This window comes from Phalacrocorax aristotelis, chromosome 14 (genome assembly GCF_949628215.1).
Source record: "Phalacrocorax aristotelis chromosome 14, bGulAri2.1, whole genome shotgun sequence".
Lineage (NCBI taxonomy): Eukaryota > Metazoa > Chordata > Aves > Suliformes > Phalacrocoracidae > Phalacrocorax > Phalacrocorax aristotelis.
Window position 1 is genome coordinate 3,741,935 of NC_134289.1, and position 16,866 is coordinate 3,758,800.

Consider the following 16,866-nt stretch of genomic DNA (forward strand, 5'->3'; position numbering starts at 1 on the left):
TGACCTGGGCAGTGCCTTCTGGGGCTTTCTGATTGTCTTTCTGGTCCAATATGCCTAAGGCTGTCTGTGCGCAGCAAGAGGGGCTGGGGGGAGGGTTTGTCACATTAATTTTTGCTTTGAAGTACGTGTATTTTGTAAGAAAAACAGGTTGTGGTGTGCAGAGATAATATAAACAAGACTTTCAAAAACTCTTCCTTTGGCTGTTTTGGGGAAAGGTTTGACTTCCAGGGCTGCTGGTGGGACCAGCACATCCCAGCATTTCTGTTCTTTCCTTCATGTTTGCAAAGACTTAATTCTACAGAAATAAATGCATCTCGTCCCCCTTCTCTTTTGAAAAAGTCCTTTTCAAATCCTAGTATCTCCTTGCTTTCCAGCGTACCTACCGCTCCCTCCATTAAAAATGGAGAAAAATTATTTCTGTTTTTCCTGGGTGGAGACCACTGTGCTAAGGAAAGGAGCGTTGACATGACCATTTTGACAGAGATGGGTGTTAAGGTTTGGGGATGAGCTGGGCCTGCTGGTGGCAAGCACTGCAGCAAGCCCTGGAGAGCTGGAAATCATCCTTCCTTCTCAGGTCAGCCAAAACAAAAAGAGAAAGGAGACCAACCCCTTTTTACTACCATCTCTTATTAATGAGACATTTTATCCTAAGTCCTCTAACATGAACTATGCAGGCTTTTGGGAACATAATTAATCTTTAATTGTATAAATCTTTAATTGTATAAAATGGAGTTTGTATGGCTGTATTCATTTCTCTCTTTTCCTCCTCTCCCTGTTTGAGACACTCCCTTAGCACAACTTCTTTTCAACAGGGCGCCCCACTTTAGGGCAGCAGCCGCATGGAGCCGCACACACAGTGTCCCCTGAAGCCAGGCTGCTGCAGGGACGGGGACCTGCGTGACCCCTGTGGCAGGGTGCCTGGCTCCTGCCGAGTACGTGCTCAGAAGAACTGGCAGCAGGTCGCGGCTTAATATGAGTCTGAGTGATTAGCAGCGAATTACTTTGGTCCCTGTGCAAAGTCCTTGTGCTGGGGTCTTAAGGGACAAGCGTCACTCCAAAGGGAGGTGCAGGTGAGCCAGAGGCTGCCCAGCACCTCTCCTAGGCAGGCACTCTTGTCACTAAATGGTCTGGCACAGAGAAACCCAATTCTTCGAGGCGTTTGTGCTAACCCAGATGCTTTTTGCAGAGGCAGCTTGAGGGTCGACTGCCTGTGCTGCCAGGCAGGCAGGTCTGGGGAGGAGGAGGTGGTCCCTGGCAGGTGGGCTGCCGGCAGCAAGAGCTCTGCAGCACGTACGGCTGCAGCTGCAGCCGTTTCAGTCCAAAGCAGGGGCTTAGCAATCGCTGAGAGCTGGCTTGGCACACATAAATGCCCCTGCTCTTCCAAGATGCCATTCTGACTGCCCGTGTGTCGACCGGGGAATTGCTGGCCTCAGCCAAACCCTGAGTGGAGGGTGTCTGGGTGAGCTGGCAGTCTGGAGGAGGGGCTGGATTCATCGCTGATGCCTGGCTTCTTCTAGTCTGCCGCTGGCCCACGTACCTCTGTACCTCCGTGGTGCTCCAGGGCCAAAGCCCTGCTTGCTCTGCCCTGAAGATGGGCAGGGAATCACTTTCCCTGAGGCACTTTTCCTTTGTGGAGGAGTGACAGCGAAACCAGGTAGCTGGTTGCCTTGAAAAAGGGGTATTTGCAAAGTAGAATACCCTTGGGAGAACCAACAAAAGAGAAGTCCTGCCCAAATCAGTTGGGGCAGAGCCAGATGCCTTTCTGGAGGAGGAGAAGTGCAGCCTTTCAGATGCTAACTAGGTATTTGGGGTTTCGATCATTCCCTGTATGGAGGTATTGATGCACCATTGGCTCTAGGAGGGCGTATTGTAATGTATTGTAATTAATGCATCGGCTTTTGCTGGCCGTGAGCCTTAGTGCCTTCTGTAATGGCAGGAAGGGGTGTGAGACTGTCTTGAGCCCGCAGCTGTCTTGAGCCAATGCCTGCAGGGACAGGTAGAAAATTCAATAGGAGACAGTTGGAATGGAAATTTTAGAGGACTCCACGGTGGGGAGATGTCACTGCTCAGGCCCTCAGTGTCTCACAGTGCTCCTGTAAAGTGGAGTTTTGAAGTTAACATCTCCACTGAAGAGCTTTCCTAAGGCACGACTGATGTTTTCAGGTAGAACAATTTCCTACTTGTTAATGGAACCAGAGGAGCACTTTACGCTTGGACACAATACCTTTCCAGCAATATTGCTGAACTTCCCCATAAGAAATTCTGATGCCATTTTTTGGTCGACTTCATAGCTTGGATTAATCAGCAGAGACACGCCCTCGGGTCCCAGAGTTGGTTTGCTTTCATTAATTTGCTCTCAAGTCTTTGCCGAACAAAGAAGGATTTGTTGAACAAAGCAGGGTCAGTGCTGGGATGAAGAGCCTTGGGCCTCCAGCCTGCTAGTTTGAATTAGGACGGAGCCGTAACTGTAAGTTTTACATCCTGTGGTCTGGATTGGTAAAAAGGTCCCGGCCTCAATCCTTGCTCCTGCGCAGCCTGTGACCTCAAGTATCGCTCCGAGGTGGTGGCCTTCAGAGCAGAGAATAACCTCCCCGAGCTCCCTAAATGAGACAGTCAGAAAGCAAAGTAGGGAAGGTTTGAGCAACTGCTGATGTACGTAAAAGAGGTGTTCATTTCATACTGTTTGCTTTAAAGGCTAAGTGCAGTCTCTGGGGGGAAAAATAATTTAAAGAATAGTTTCATTAAAGGCAAAACAAGCCTATGAGTAGAGGCTTTTTACACGGCTGGCTCTTGCGAGAGATCCATGGACCAGCTGCAGGCTGCATTTCTCTGGGTGCCCCTGAAACGGCTTTTTTCCTCTCTTTCAGCTCTTTGAGAACTTCTACTTTGGAGAGGTGCAGCTGGACTCGGTGCGTCTTTCCCAGAGGTTCTCCTCAGACGCCTCTGGCTACTATGCGACGTCTGGGCAGCTGACCTTCTCGTGAAGCAGCAACACAACCGCCACAGCGGGTCCATTTGTCGGTGAAACGTGTTTTTATAGGACACAAATTTTGACCAGGAACCCGGGAACTCCAGGCAGGGATGCCTCGTGACTCTTCGAAAGCACATTGCAGCTGGGAATCATGGCATTTCCCGCAGGTTTTCCTACACGTATTGCCTGCCCTCCCTTCTGGGGGAACCGGCATCCTGCCACCTCCTTTCCCTATCAGTAACCAAAATGTGCCTGTTTGATGTCTGTCACCTGTTTGTTTTCCAGGAAAACAAGTAGAAAAACTGGTGTAGGTGGCTTTTGGGGAATCAGCGATATTTAAGTGTGGCTTTATTTAGGAAGAAGGAAGTTTGTTCTTAAAAAATAGTATTTTAAATCCAAGAGAGCTCCCCGGAGCATGATTTAGCAATATTGAGGTCAGGTATTGCTTGGGTCTCCAGCAGAGTTCCTGTGACATGTAGATCTCCAAATAAATTAACTCCCTTCAAAAGCAAAGCGTTTATCTCCTGTTGCATTGATAGTTTCTGTAATTAAACTTCCAGCACACAACAAAGTTAACAAGAAAACATTTGCGGTAAGAGCTCTTTCCGGTGACCGTTTTGGAGCGTGTCAAAAAACAAATGCCTTGTAGGTGATTTCTCCATTAAAAGAAGAGCAAAACTCTTTGACACCATCATGAATCCTTTAGAGATCTGAAGGCAACTTTTTTCTTGTAAATCTCCCCGTTTTGTAGGAATAGCGACACAGGCTTTCAACTCGCCCAAGGACGAACGCTTTGAAAAATGGAAGATGCTGGCGTTTAGTTGTTTTGCAACAAACCGGCGGTGGCAGCAGCTGCTGCTGCCCGTTCCTAGTCGCTGCCGTGAATGTGGAGTTGCGCTGCCATTGGGGCAGAGAGCGTGTTTGCTAGGGGCAGGGCTGCTCCCGCAGCACCCGCTTGCACTAGTGATCATTTTTAAGAGGTTTTCATCCCATTTCCTCCCTCCCGAAGTGAGCTGGCTGCGTGGCAGTGCTCCTACTGCATGCACAAACAACAGTGGGAGGCGGTCAGGTTTTGGGGTGCCTTTCCTTTTTTCCTCAAATACGTTGCCAGTTGTATTTCCAAGACCAAAGTGCCCATCTCTGCTTGCACACCCTCCTGCCAGGAAATTAAATCATCTGTGGTTTTGCCGGTTGCCCTTTACCCTGGAGTCTGCGCTTGTACCCAATTACAACTCTTGGGCTTTTTGTCTCTGCTTTTCCTTGCAGCTGAACGCCTTTGTGCTCTCCAAGCGGAGGAGGAAGGGCCGCCTTCGAAACCGTTCGCTCGGTGCGCGGAGCACTGGCGCGCTCGCTAGCAGCCCGACACAGGGAGGTGCGGAGAGCACTTAACACCAGTCGCTGTCATCTTTCCGCCAGCCTGAAGAGGTACTTGGCAAATCTCATTAGCCGCCCAAAGAACAGAGCTGGGAGCTGCTGGCACAGCCACCAGCCGTGCTGCTGGCCGCAGGAAGGGGAGGCGCACCTCGGAAAGCTTCTGCCTGCTGGGTTTGTAACAACTCTCAGCAAGAAGCTGAGTGCTACAGGACATGGGGTGCTGTTTGTGTTCTCGTCTTCCTTAATAGGGCATTGGTGGCCTTTCTGTCACACCTGCTTTCCTCCGTTGTCACCTAATACTGGTGATTCTATTTTCTTCTTCACTGCAGTGGACTTAGAGTCTTCCCACCTCCCTAATGCAGGAGTAGCTTTGACCTTGCAAACGGCATCTCAGTATGGAGGCAAACGCCACTTTTCTACAAAGCGCCCTATCTGAGGATACTCCACCACTTCCTGCTAACATAGACGTGTTTTAATGACAATTATTCCTGTGACCATTTGGAAGTTGGTTGAATTTTGGCAGTAAGCGGCTTATCCCGCTGCTCTAGCCTGGCACGGCTAAATTCGTTTCACACCTCCGTCCCTGGGCAGACTTAAGGGTTCTGGTCTGTTCCTCTCATCCACCGAGCCGTAGGTTAGGCTGCGATCCAGGAAACCGTTGTGCGTGTACTTATATTTACGCCTTGCTTGATCCCCTTGTATAACGTTAAGCATGCACGTGAGTCTGGTGGAGCAGCAGCTCTGCTTTGCCGGTAGGGCTTTTGAAGCAAAAGTGCTTATTATGCAACCAAGAGGGGCAGAATTGGGTGTTGTATCCCCTTACCCTTACACAAGGGAGCTGATTGCTTAAATAAAACACACCTACTGCTTTTTTTTGGGGGGTCAGGGCCAGAATAAAATGCACCAGGATGGATTTACCATGGGTTTTCGCTTTACTGTCATTACTCGTAAGTATACTTAGAACAATTTTATACTAAGCACAATAAAACTGTGTTTCATGCATGGTCCTGCACTGATGAACTGAAATCCTGTTAAATCAGGCAGCGTTATGGGTTTGCAAGATACAACCTTATACTTTAGAACTTGCCTAAAACTTGTTAGAACTTAAATCTGCGGCTAGGCTTCTTTCCCCCGTCTAGGCTGCATTGGAGGCTGGCCACCCAGCCTGCAGATCCCCCCATCCGTATTATGCAAAGGAAGAAGAAAGTCGGTTTATGCCATCATTTTGCTCGGCAGCAAGCCTCGCTGGAGCCCAAGGTCGGGAGCGCGGCTCATGGTTAACTGTAAATAACACCTTTTTCTTAAACACAGCACCTGGAAGCTGTATCCCAATCGCAGTGGCCTCGCTTCGGGTCAGCATTGATGCTTCAGGGATAAGGTGTGCACCTGCTGTGGGTTGTAGCTGCTGCTTTTTCTGTAAGGAAATGCAGCGCTGTGTTTTCTCGCCATCCCAAGCATCCTCGCAGGGAATAAAAGCCGTGTGTGTGCTGGGAGCTCCCCGGCTGCAGCTGCGAAGGAGCAGTGGGGGTGCGGGGCCCCATGCCCCCGCTGCTCCTTCGCAGCTGCAGCCGGAGTGAGTTGCCACTGTCCTTCCTTGCCAAGCCCAAGCGGACGGAGATGTCCCTGCAAGCAGCGCTGTGCCCACCCTGCCTTTCCACGGCTGAGAGGAGCGGAAAACCCAAAAGCAGCGGTCCGAAAACTGCCTGTCCCGCTCTGCTCCCCGGCTTCCCTTGTTGCAGGGGTGGGCATCCTCCCCAGAGCCCCAAAATGCTGTGCTGGGGTGGCTGAGGGACGGGGACCGCAGGGTGGGCATCGCAGGGACGGGGGTTAGCGGATGGGGGATGCAGGGTGGAGACGTGGCAGGGGCAGAGGATGAAGGATGGAGGCGGGGGTCGGAGGATGGGGGATAGGGATACAGGCTTGGGATTTGGTGGGAATGGAGGGTGAGGGGACACGGCAGGGTGAGGGGCTGCAGGATGGGGACACGGCGGGAGTGGTGGCACCACAGGGGATTATAGGATGGAGCACAGCAAAGGCAGGGGACGCAGGATTGGGGGAAGGGGGCGTGGGATGGGGAATGCAGGATGGGCACGGGCCAGGGATGGGGGATGGTGACAAGGCATGGACCGATGATGCAGCGTGGGGATAGGGCAGGGTCAGGGGATGTGGGCTGGCGACAAGGTATGGGCCAGGGATGCGGGGTGAGGGATGTGGGATGGGGACAGGGCAGGGACTGGGGATGCAGGGTGGGGACAGGGCAGGGTTAGGGGTGTGGGATGGGGGGATAGTAGGGACTGGGAATGCAGGACGGGGGAAGTGGGATGGGGATGTGGGATGGGAACATGGTAGAGACCAGGGATGTGGGGTGAGGGGTGCAGGATGGGAGTGTGCCAGGGACAGGGGATGTGAGATGCAGGATGGTGACAGGGCATGTGGGCTGGTGACAAGGTATGGACCAGGGATGCGGGGTGAGGGATGTGGGATAGGGACAGGGCAGGGACTGGGGATGCAGGGTGGGGACAGGGCAGGGTTAGGGGTGTGGGATGGGGGGATAGAAGGGGCTGGGAAAGCAGGAGAGGGGAAGTGGGATGGGATGTTGGGTGGGGCCATGGTAGAGACCAGGGATGTGGGGTGAGGGGTGCAGGACGGGGGATGCGGGATGAGGACAGGACACGGACGGGGGATGCGGGATGGGGATGTGGCAGGGTCAGGGGGTGCGGGATGAGGGATGAAGGATGGTGACAGGACAGGGACAGAGGATGCGGCGTGGCGTCAGGTGTGGAGCAGGGGTACGGGATGGGGACAGGGGCGGGACCGGGGCTGCGGCCGCGCCGCGCCGTGCCGTGCCGGCGGCTCCCCCGCCCCGCTGCCGGCGCGCAGGTGCGGCGGGCGCGGCGGACGCTCCGCCCCGGCCCCTCCCGCCGGTGCCGCCCGGTGCCGCCCCGCGGCCGCCACTCGCCGCCGGCGCCTCCCTGTGCGCACCGCTCCGCACCGCTCCGCACCGCTCCGCTCCCCTCGGCAGCATGCGGGGCTGCGGCGGGCGCCGCGCTCTGCTCGCCCTGCTCGCCCTGCTCCTGCCCGCCGCCGCCGCCGCCGCCGGTCCCGGCCCCGCCACCGGCCCCGCCACCGGCTCCGGCCCCGTCGCGGCGGGGGAGAGCCCCGGCAATTTCATGGAGGACGAGCAATGGCTCTCCTCCATCTCCCAGTACGGCGGCAGGATCAAGCACTGGAACCGCTTCCGAGACGTGAGTCCGCACCGGTGGCGGGTCGGGGAGGGGGGCTAGGGGGGAACTCGGGACGCGCCGCCGGGCACCGGGAGCCCCTTCCCCGCCCCGCCGCTGCGGCTGCCGCAGCACCGCCCGGCCCCGGCCCGCCGGTTCCGTCGCAGGCTGCCGGGGATGCTCGGTGCCACCCGCATCCCTCTGCCACCCGCATCCCGCCGTCACCCGCCGCGGCCGTGGGCGGCTGCCGGCCCCGGTACCCGGGGGATGCTCCCCGCCTTCGGCAGCGCCAAAGCCCGAGGCCACCGTGCCCATCGCCACCACACCCATCACTAAAGCTGGCCTGACTGATGCCAAGGCCACCAGGGCTTGACGCCAAAGCCACCCCCCCGGGACCTAGGGGTGCCGTCCCTGCACCCCTGTGCACCGCGTCAGGGCCCGGGCGGAGGTACCGGCAGGCCCTGCCTGCCTTTCGCGGGCAGCGGGGAGGGCTGTGCCGTGGCCTCAGCCCCCCGGTGACAGCTCAGCACCGGTCGGAGCGCGGGTGTCTTCCCGGGCTCCTGCTCCTCTGCAAGGTGCCGCAGCCAGGGCTGGCCCTGGTGCGGCGGGGCGGTGGTCCCTGGGGACGGGGGGGGGCACAAGGCGGGGAGGGTGAGGATGCAGAGGCTGCCGGAGCGATGGCAGGTGACCTGGCACTTTCGGCTCAGGGTCCAATAACTGCTTGCTTTTATGCAGCCCTAAATAACGGCCTCAATGGCATTTCGTTCCAACCCTTAATTTTATGGAGCAGTCAGGGATTTTCCTCATTTTAGACCCCTGCCCCTGCGTTACGCCCACCTCCTGTCCTCCAGGACAGGGCCACGGTGCTGCGTCTCCATCTGGGGCTGTCCGGGGGGACCCCGCGGCAGCGGGGAGGGGGCCCACGCCGAGCCGCCCCCACCCCCAAGCCAGCCTCTCCGGTCTTTGTTCAGATGCGCGCTCAGGTTCACCTTGGCAGGAAGGAGGATGTGCCGCTGGGAGACGTGCCACGACGTGGGCAGGGTGGGGGGCACCGCCAACCACCAAATAAACCAGTTAGGGAGACAGAGCGTGGGTGAGGGCGCGAGGGACGGGGTAAACGCCTCCCCAGAGATCCCCCGCCAGCGACTGGGCACTGGGGACCTGTGGATGCTCAAGGGGGAGCACGTGTGGACGTGCCACCGCCACGCTGTCCATCCCCGGAGGGGTTCGGGGCTGAAAGACCCCCACCCCTGGGCGCTAGCAGAACCCCATTAGCAGCACCCCGTTAGCAGCATGCGGGGGGCCCACCCAACTGTGCCACCACTACCAAGGCTGCCAGGCCGGGGGGGGCTGCGGCCCTGCTTGGTGGTTGGTGTGGATCGATAAGCAAACCCCATGGATTTCTGGGGGTTTTGGCCCAGCAGTGCCGGCGGGGGGAGCGCGACCCACCGTGCGGCAGGGAGGAGGCCGGCGGCTGTGCCGAAAGCTGCACCGCAGGGAGCTGCCGGGCGCCGCAGTGTTACTAATCACGGCACGGGAACGCAGGCTATCGATTGCGGTGCAAACGCCGCCGCGCCGGAGCAAGAGACGTCCCCTCCAGCGCTGCCTCCCGTGCCTCTGCTTTGAGCTGCCATCCAAAACCCAGCTCACCCTCCCCAGGGTGGTCACATCCTGCCTTATTGTCACAAACCCACCCCAGAGCAGCCCACGGGGCGAGCAAGCTGGAAGGGTTTGATTCCCCATCGCTCCCTCCATCCCCAGGATGCTTTTGGGGCCCTGGGGGAGCAGCTCTGCCTCCCCAGGCAGCGACATCCATCTTAGCCTGCTCCCTCTGGGCTCCCTGTTGGAAAAATGTGGCAGCACGAGGACTGTCACCCCCATGAGGATCCTGGTGGGGCCTCGCTGGGCTCCTGGGGCTTTCCTCACCCCCATCCATCTTTCCAACCCCCGCATCCCTCCCTGCCCTACCCAGCTGGCCGAGGGGGTGATGGGGAAAGGTTTTATGCTGCATAAAGGCTCTCCAGGATTACGGGTCTAGAGGCAGAGGTGGGGGAGCACCTTGGTGGGGCGCATGGGTGGCACCCAGGACTGGTGACAGGAGTGGTGGGCAGCTCGGGAAGCTGGAGTGCCCAGCTGGCACAGAGTGCCTGTCACCACGGCTGGGAGTAGGGGGCTTTGGGCCGCCCCGGGGCTGATGGCGGGCGCTCTCGCTCTCTCTTTCTCTCTCTTTTTTGGTGTCGGCCGGGCTGCCTCCCACCGCTGCCGTGCTGCCAGGAGGTGGAGGTGAGTGTCAAGGGGCTGCTGGTGCTGCCTTGCCCTGGCAGCAGCCTGCTTTGGGGGGAGGCTGCTTCTCACCCCTGCTTGCTCCCCTTCCAGTGTGGGCGGCCCCAGGGGGGGTGTGTGTCTCTGTGGCTGCACAATGCATGTCTGTGCAGGGGGAGCCTTGCTGGTGGCCCCGAGCGGGATGGTGGCACACCTGGACCAGTGTCACCTCTCCTGCCACCTGCACTCATCCAGGCTCTCCCCTCTTTGCAGGACGACTACATCAAGAGCTGGGAAGACAACCAGCCCGGAGATGAAGGTACCACTGGGACGTAGCCAGGACGGGTTTGGGATGGGGTGCCAGGGGCTCGGTGACAGCTGGCAGGGGGTGGGGGACACTTTCTGCCCACACCCCCTGGGCTTTTCCCTTCCGGCTGCAAGCGGCGGTGGGGCTGGTGCGTGCCGGGAAGTGGCAGCTGGTGCCGAGGCGGCCACCCAGCTGCAGCCTCAATGGCGCTTTGTGCCAGGCCAGCTGGCAGCCAGCGCTCCCCCAGGGGGTCCCTCCTTGCCCCTCTGCCTGCTCCGGCCCCTCTCTGCCCCCTCCAGCCCTGGACACCACCAAGGACCCCTGCCAGAAGGTGAAGTGCAGCCGGCACAAGGTGTGCGTGGCGCAGGGCTACCAGCGCGCCATGTGCATCAGCCGCAAGAAGCTGGAGCACAGGTAGGAGGGTGGCAGGGCGGAGGGGACCAAGCCAGCGGTGGGGCTTTGCTGAGCCGGTGGCTCGGCACCATCCCCTTGCGCCTCTCGCCCCGCGCAGGATCAAGCTGCCGGGCACCAAAGCGCATGGGGGCTGCAAGCCCTGCCATGCCGCCACACTCGCTGCTGTCTGCGGCTCCGACGGCCACACCTACAGCTCAGCGGTAAGGACGGTGGCACCTTGCCGCGGGGAGGGGGACACCGCGCCGTGTGTCGTCCGTCCCCCCTCCCCCCCGACGTCCCGCTGCTGCCCCGCAGTGCAAGCTGGAGCAGCAGGCATGCCTGGCCAGCAAGCAGCTGACGGTGCGGTGCGAGGGACAGTGCCCCTGCCCGACCCCGCATGGCCCCGCTGGCGACGGCAAGCAAGGTGAGTGGGATGGGGGGCAATGGGGGATGTCCCTGAGCCCTGCCCGGCCTGACGCTGTCCCCCCGCCCCGGCCCTCCCCAGAGCCGTGCACTGGGCAGGACCTGGCCGACCTGGGCGACCGCCTGCGCGACTGGTTCCAGCTCCTGCGGGAGAACGCCAAGCAGAACGGCTCCAGCGGCCTCCCTGCTAGCCCTGCAACCGGTACGTGTCCCCGCTGCGCGGGGAGGGGGCGCAGGGCGACGGCCCCGCTGCGGGGTGGGGGGGCCGGGCAGCCACGGGCCGCATCCTACCCCGCAGCGCTGGAGAGGAGTGTGGCGGCCAGCTGCAAGGAGGCAGTGGGGTGGATGTTTGCCCGGCTGGACACGAGCGGGGATCTCTTCCTGGAGGCGGCTGAGCTGGCCGCCATCAACCTGGACAAGTACGAAGTGTGCATCCGCGCCTTCTTCAACTCCTGCGACACTTCCAAGGACGGCCGCGTCTCCGCCCCTGAGTGGTGCTTCTGCTTCTGGAGGGAAAGTGCGTCGCGCTGGGCCGGGGGTGGGGTGCACGTTTATGGGGGTGGGGGGGGGTGTTGCTGTGGGGACAGGGGGTTGTGCACTGTGGGGTCAGGGGGATGCAAACCACGGTGGGGAGGTGGTGGACCGCATGCTGTGGGGGGGAAGCATGCCATGGGGTCACAGGGGGATCCACGCTGTGGGATTAGGGTGGGGGGGAGGGGGAATGCTTGCCCATGGGAGGGACACTATGGGGTTTGGGGGCCGGGATGCAAACCTTGGAGGCGGGGGGGATGCATGCCATGGGATTTGGGGGGATGCATACTATGGGGTTGTGGGGAAGCATGCCGCGGGTTGGGGGATGCATGCCATGCTGGATGCATCCTGCAGGGTCTGGGGGGGGATGCACACCATGGGGGACAGCATGCTGCAGCTACCGGGAGGGGTGTGTGCCATGGGGTCAGAGGATGGCCACCGTGGGGGGCTGCACACCCACCCTAAGAGTGGTGTGTGGGGGTGCTGCAGAGCCCCCCTGTCTCAGGGAGCTGGAGAAGATTCAGATCCAAGAAGCAGCCAAAAAAAAGCCGGGTGAGTTGGGGGTCCCAGGGCCCCTGTCCCCTGCCAGGGCCCCTCACAGATGAGGATGGGGAGCCCCGGGGGGGGGTGGGGGGAGGCTCTTGCACTGCACGTGTTTGGGGGGGGGTGGGGTGGGGGGTCATCGCTTCCCTGCAGGCACCTTCATCCCCAGCTGCGATGAGGACGGGTACTACCGGCGGGCGCAGTGTGAGCCGGGCGGTGGGGAGTGCTGGTGCGTGGACCAGCATGGCACTGAGCTGACGGGCACCCGTGGCCGCGGCAGCCCCGACTGCGGTGAGCACTGGCCAGAGCCCCCCACCCCAGGGAGGGGGCAGCAGCCCCGCGGCCCGGCCCTGAGCCTCTGCCCCTTGCCCCTGCAGAGGAGGCGGCGGGGTTTTCGGGCGACTTCGGGAGCAGCGTGGGCTGGGAGGACGAGGAGGAGAAGGAGCCGGAGGAGGCAGGCGAGGAAGGCGAGGAAGAGGAGGGTGAAGCAGGCGAAGGCGATGATGGTGGCTACATCTGGTAGAGAAGCAGGAGAGCCCAGCGGGTGGCACGGCCGGGCAGCAGCCCCCTGAGCCTGGGGGGTCCCCGTGACCCCCCCCCCGCTGCCAGCGTGGCATGGGGTGGGTGCGTATCCCCAGTCCTGCAGGGCCGGGGCGTCGGGGCGCTCGCCTGGGGAGGGGGCGAGCGGGGCGGGGGGGCCACGCTTGTGCGAATTCGAGCTTTTTTTATTTTCCTTTTTTTTTTTTTCTTTTGGGGGGAAGTGGGTAGCGCCTTGTAGGTGTACTGTGCTGCTGCGTGGTCTTCAACTGGGCAAATGCCGCTAATAAAAGTGGGGGGAGAAAAAAAAACACCCAAACCCATAAAAATCCCATAGATAAGCTGCCCCTGCTCCCCGTACCCCCCCCCCAGCCCCGTGCTGTGCTTGCACGGCCCCCCCTGGCGTTGTGTAGCGGCTGTGAAATAAATACCCCGTGCTGTGTCAAACGCTCGCCCGCCCGTTGCTGCCCCCCGGCAAACCTCCATGCCCCACCTGCACCCACCAGCCCTGCATGGGGTGCTGGGGGGGGCTGTTCCCCCATGGGGGCATTCACTCAGTGGGGGATGGGGGTGCTCGTCGTGCCCTGCTGCTGCCCCCCGGCCCCGGGTAGGGTGGGGGCTGTGGCAGGGGTGCGGGGGGTGGGGTGCCTCCTGCCAGGTGGCCCTGGCTTTGGTCCCTTCCCCACTCAACTGAGGTGGGGGCTGGAGCTGACACTCCACTACCTACCCCCCCCGCCATAGGTCCCAGCTCCACATATGCCCCCCCCCATATCAGCCCCTGACCCTCTCCAGGACCCCAACCCCGAACTAATCCCCTCCACGCGCCACCCAGGACACTGAGTGTAGTAGGAAGCAGCCCTGACACCCCACCCACCCACAGGACCCCAACCTTTATTCCCCCCCCCCCCAACCCGGACCCCAACCCTACCCCTGACCCAGTCCATTCCTTACAGGACACGCCGCTTCCCCCTCCCCAGCCAGGACTTTATAAGGACTTTCCCCGCCCCGCCTGATTCCCCCCCAGGACCCTGACCCCAACCCAGACCTCATCTGACCCCCACCTGACCGAAGACCCCGCACACACACCACACACCCCCACCTTGCCCCAGGCCCGTCCTCCCCCACACCCTTCAACCCCCTACCCCTGCTTGGACACCCCCACCCATCTGTGTACCCCCTGCCCTTCCCAAAGGACCCATGACCCACCCCAGCCCTTGACAAGGACCCCACCCTCAAACCATCTCTGACCACACCCCCCCCAACACCCCCCTGCCCCCAAAAACTCAGTGTGCAGGTGCTGCCCATGCGTGGGCCCACACCCAAAACAGCTTTCAGACACCCCCATACCCTGGGCCGGGGGCGGGGTGTGTGTGTCACTGAGCCTCCTGCCCAGGGAGAGGCTGGCACTCACCCCCCCCATGTCCCATGCCTGCAGGGAAGAGTTGCCCCCCACCCCACACGCCCCCCCCCAACTTGCCAGCCCAGCCGCTTGGCACCACGGGACACCATGGCATCAACGCACAGCGTTTAAGGCTCCAGAGAGAACAAAATCAAACAAAACAAGCCGCTGCCCCTGTTTGGGGGTGCCAGCAGCTGGCAAAGGCACCGTGCCACGTTCCGCACCCCCACACACAGATGGGACCCCCCCCCACCTTCTGCCAGCCCCACAGGGTCCAGGTGCTCGGCCCTGACCCTACCGGGGCCAAAGGGGGGGGAATGTGGTAGTGCCACCCCCAGCACAAGCCCCCCCAGGATGGGGGTCAGAGCTTGCTGGGGGGTCCCGGCTGCCGCTGGAGCCGCCATGCCGCCCGCACCCCCTCGCCTGCCCGGTTGAGTGTGGTGAAGGCGCTGGGGTCACCGGTGTGGTGGTAGCGTGCGATGGGGGGCTGCAGGACGGTGATGGGGACACAGAAGTTGAGGTGGGGGTAGGTGGCCCCCACACCAGTGTCTCGAGTGTTGCTGGCCACAATCCCTGGTGGGGAGATGAGCATCACCCATGTCACCAGGGCTGGTCAGAGGACACCCATGGAACCCCCCCCCCGCCCCAAGCTGTGGGGATCCCAAGCTTACCCAGGAGGCGTCCGCTGCGGGAGGAGATGAGGGGGCCACCGCTGGAGCCCCCATGCACAGCACAGGTGGTCTGCAGCATGACGGGGCGCCCGGCCACCACCACCACAGCCGAAAGGACCCCCGCCGTCACCGAGGGGCCGCATGCCCGCCCCAGTGCCCCGAAGCCCACCACACTCACCTCTTCTCCTAGGGTAAGGAGGCAGGAGGTGGGTGCAAGGGGGTGACACCCCCTGCCCCAGCACCCCATATCTGTGTGTCCCCCCCCCTCCGACTGCTTACCCGCGAGGAAGGTGTCCGCCAGGCGCGGAGGGACGAAGCCCGGCACGCTCTCCTCCAGCTCCACCACCGCCACGTCAAAGGGGGACGACTCCTCGGTGGCGAACACCACGCGTCCCCTGAGGATGGTGGCAGCCCTAAGGACGTGACACATGAGATGTGACAGCTGGGGGGGGGGGGGGGACACGGGGCTGGGGACAAGCTGGGGGACACGCGGCCGCACTCACCGGCCGGGTCCGGGTGCTGGTGTCACACGGAGCGGGCCGCCCGCCTCCACCACGTGCCGGCAGGTGAGGAGCAGCCGGGGGGCCAGCAGCACCCCAGAGCCCCACGCCGCCCCACACTCCACCAGCGCCGCCCAGGCAAGGGGGTCCTGCCCGACCCCTGCCTGCACCGCAGCCACCCGCCCCAGCGCCGGCGGCATGGCGATCCCAGCTTCGTCCAGGACGCTGGCGCTGCTGTGCAGGATGGCGGCAAGGGAGCAGAGCAGCGTGAGCCCAACCCACTCGGCGCCTTTCCAGCAGAAGGAGGCGGCGATGACGGCCACCAGACGGGACCCGGCAGGCGAGGGCAGGAAGGCGCCGCCGCCCTCGGTGCCGGGCAGGCAGCGCGCGTCGGTCAGGATGAGGGCGTTCTCCTCCCCAGCCAGGTTACTCACCACCCCCCTGCTCAGGGTGTTGAGGAAGAGGTCGGGGCACAGGGTGCCGAAGGGGGAGCCGCAGGCCAGCAGCCCCTCGCCCTTGCGCAGGCACCCGGCGCCCACCCGGGCCGTCCAGCCGCCCCCGGTGGAGTCGAGGCCGGGCACCCGCAACCAGGCGAACCAGTGCAGTGCCCGCGGGTCGTCCCCCGCCGCCTCGCCGCCGAAGCGCCACTGCTCCGCCGAGCCGAAGGCCTGCCTCAGCGCCTGCCGGAAGGCATCGCAAGGCACCAGGGCCAGGAGCCGGGCCTTGTGCTGCTGCAAGCTGCTGGCCGGGCCACGTGCTAACATCAGGGCGTCGAGGCAGAGGGCTGGGGTGGGGGTCCATGGCGGGGGCTGCAGGACAAGGATGTGCAGGTGGGGTTGGAGGGCGTCGGGCAGGAGGGCATGGGGTTGCGCCCAGGCGGCGGGGCCGTCCCGCAGGAAAGGGGTGAAGATGGCGCCTTGGCACAGCACCAGCCCGGGGCTGCGGCTCAGCACCACCCCGCTGCAGCTCCAGGGGCCAGCGGCATCGGGAGGGCTGGAGACGCTGACGGCGCAGCAGGCCTGCTCCTCCACCATGGCGGCGGGGCGGGCTGCATGCGGGGCTGGTGCAAAGCAATGCAAAGCAATGAAACGCGGTGCAAAACAACGCCAAGCAATGCAACGCGATACAACCCCACGCAACCCGATGCAACGCGGGGCAGCGCGGCCCCCGCCCCGCGCCGCCGCGCGCCCCTGCCCGGCCGCTCGCCCCGCCTCTGTCCCCCGCCCCTTTCGCCCATTGGCTGCGGCGCGGCGCTGCGCCCTCCCCATTGGCTGCGGCGCGGCGCTGCGCCCTCCCCATTGGCGGCGGCGGCGGCGCGGGGCGGGGCCCCGACGTGGCGGTTGCGGGGGCAGCCGGGCACAACATGGCGCCTCGGCCCGGGGGCGGTGCGGGACCCCCCGCGGGCGGTGCGGGACCCCCCCCCCGCGCCCTCCCTCCCCGCGCAGCCGCAGCGCCCCGGGACCCCGCGGGAGCCCTTTCCCCGCCCTGCGCGGCCGTTACACCGGGGCGAAGCCGCCGCTTGCTCCGGGCTTTGCCCCCGCACCCACCCGCAGGCCCCCCCCCATCCCGCCTCAGTTTCCCTCGCCAGCCCACTCCCCCCTTCACCCTTCCCCAGGGAAGGGCGGGCGGCCGGGCGGCAGCACGCTCCCCGCCCCGAATGAGCGCCGGTTTGCCCAAAAACCGCGTCGCCCACCGAAGCGTCGCCGCAAACCGCCGCCCGCCGCCCCGGGGAAG

At 62.4% G+C, this 16,866-nt stretch overlaps 3 protein-coding genes across 5 annotated transcripts in view; 2 read left to right on the top strand and 1 right to left on the bottom strand.

Annotated features, from left to right (window-relative positions):
• ASCC1 (activating signal cointegrator 1 complex subunit 1) overlaps positions 1-3,657 on the top strand; it is a 38,834-nt gene extending 35,177 nt beyond the window's left edge. For both annotated transcript variants that reach the window (XM_075109385.1, XM_075109386.1), the window contains exon 10: positions 2,868-3,657. In XM_075109385.1, coding sequence (XP_074965486.1) covers positions 2,868-2,984 — 117 coding nt within the window. In that variant the 3' untranslated portion in view covers positions 2,985-3,657. The remainder of the gene's footprint in view (positions 1-2,867) is intronic.
• A 3,624-nt stretch (positions 3,658-7,281) lies between these two features.
• Positions 7,282-13,006, top strand: SPOCK2 (SPARC (osteonectin), cwcv and kazal like domains proteoglycan 2). Its single transcript, XM_075109598.1, has 11 exons — positions 7,282-7,590; positions 9,841-9,849; positions 10,102-10,147; positions 10,435-10,549; positions 10,647-10,749; positions 10,844-10,952; positions 11,034-11,153; positions 11,250-11,468; positions 11,972-12,034; positions 12,179-12,316; positions 12,403-13,006. Exons 1-11 carry the CDS (start codon positions 7,369-7,371, stop codon positions 12,546-12,548), a joined length of 1,290 nt encoding a protein of 429 aa, XP_074965699.1. The 5' UTR covers positions 7,282-7,368; the 3' UTR covers positions 12,549-13,006.
• Positions 13,007-14,075: 1,069 nt separating this feature from the next.
• On the bottom strand, positions 14,076-16,346 carry TYSND1 (trypsin like peroxisomal matrix peptidase 1). 2 transcript variants are annotated; one of them, XM_075109549.1, is made up of 4 exons: positions 15,136-16,346; positions 14,912-15,045; positions 14,633-14,818; positions 14,076-14,534 (listed from the first exon to the last, which is right to left on the bottom strand). In XM_075109549.1, the coding sequence occupies exons 1-4, from the start codon at positions 16,164-16,166 to the stop codon at positions 14,323-14,325; spliced, it is 1,563 nt and encodes a 520-aa protein (XP_074965650.1). In that variant the 5' UTR covers positions 16,167-16,346; the 3' UTR covers positions 14,076-14,322. The 2 variants fall into 2 exon arrangements, with proteins under 2 accessions (XP_074965650.1, XP_074965651.1); XM_075109550.1 differs by having other exon boundaries at positions 14,912-15,027; positions 15,136-16,341.
• Between the last annotated feature and the right edge of the window lie 520 nt (positions 16,347-16,866).

What these genes read in the sequence shown, in the direction of transcription:
- SPOCK2 (XM_075109598.1), top strand. Translation starts at nt 7,369, where the DNA reads ATGCGGGGCTGCGGCGGGCGCCGCGCTCTGCTCGCCCTGCTCGCCCTG. An exon ending in CGCTGGCGACGGCAAGCAAG is followed by an intron (nt 10,953 to 11,033) that starts GTGAGTGGGATG and finishes GGCCCTCCCCAG; the next exon opens with AGCCGTGCACTGGGCAGGAC. An exon ending in CTTCTGCTTCTGGAGGGAAA is followed by an intron (nt 11,469 to 11,971) that starts GTGCGTCGCGCT and finishes GGGGTGCTGCAG; the next exon opens with AGCCCCCCTGTCTCAGGGAG.
- TYSND1 (XM_075109549.1), bottom strand. Translation starts at nt 16,166, where the DNA reads ATGGTGGAGGAGCAGGCCTGCTGCGCCGTCAGCGTCTCCAGCCCTCCC. An exon ending in GGCGGACACCTTCCTCGCGG is followed by an intron (nt 14,819 to 14,911) that starts GTAAGCAGTCGG and finishes TCCTTACCCTAG; the next exon opens with GAGAAGAGGTGAGTGTGGTG. An exon ending in CCGCAGCGGACGCCTCCTGG is followed by an intron (nt 14,535 to 14,632) that starts GTAAGCTTGGGA and finishes TCTCCCCACCAG; the next exon opens with GGATTGTGGCCAGCAACACT.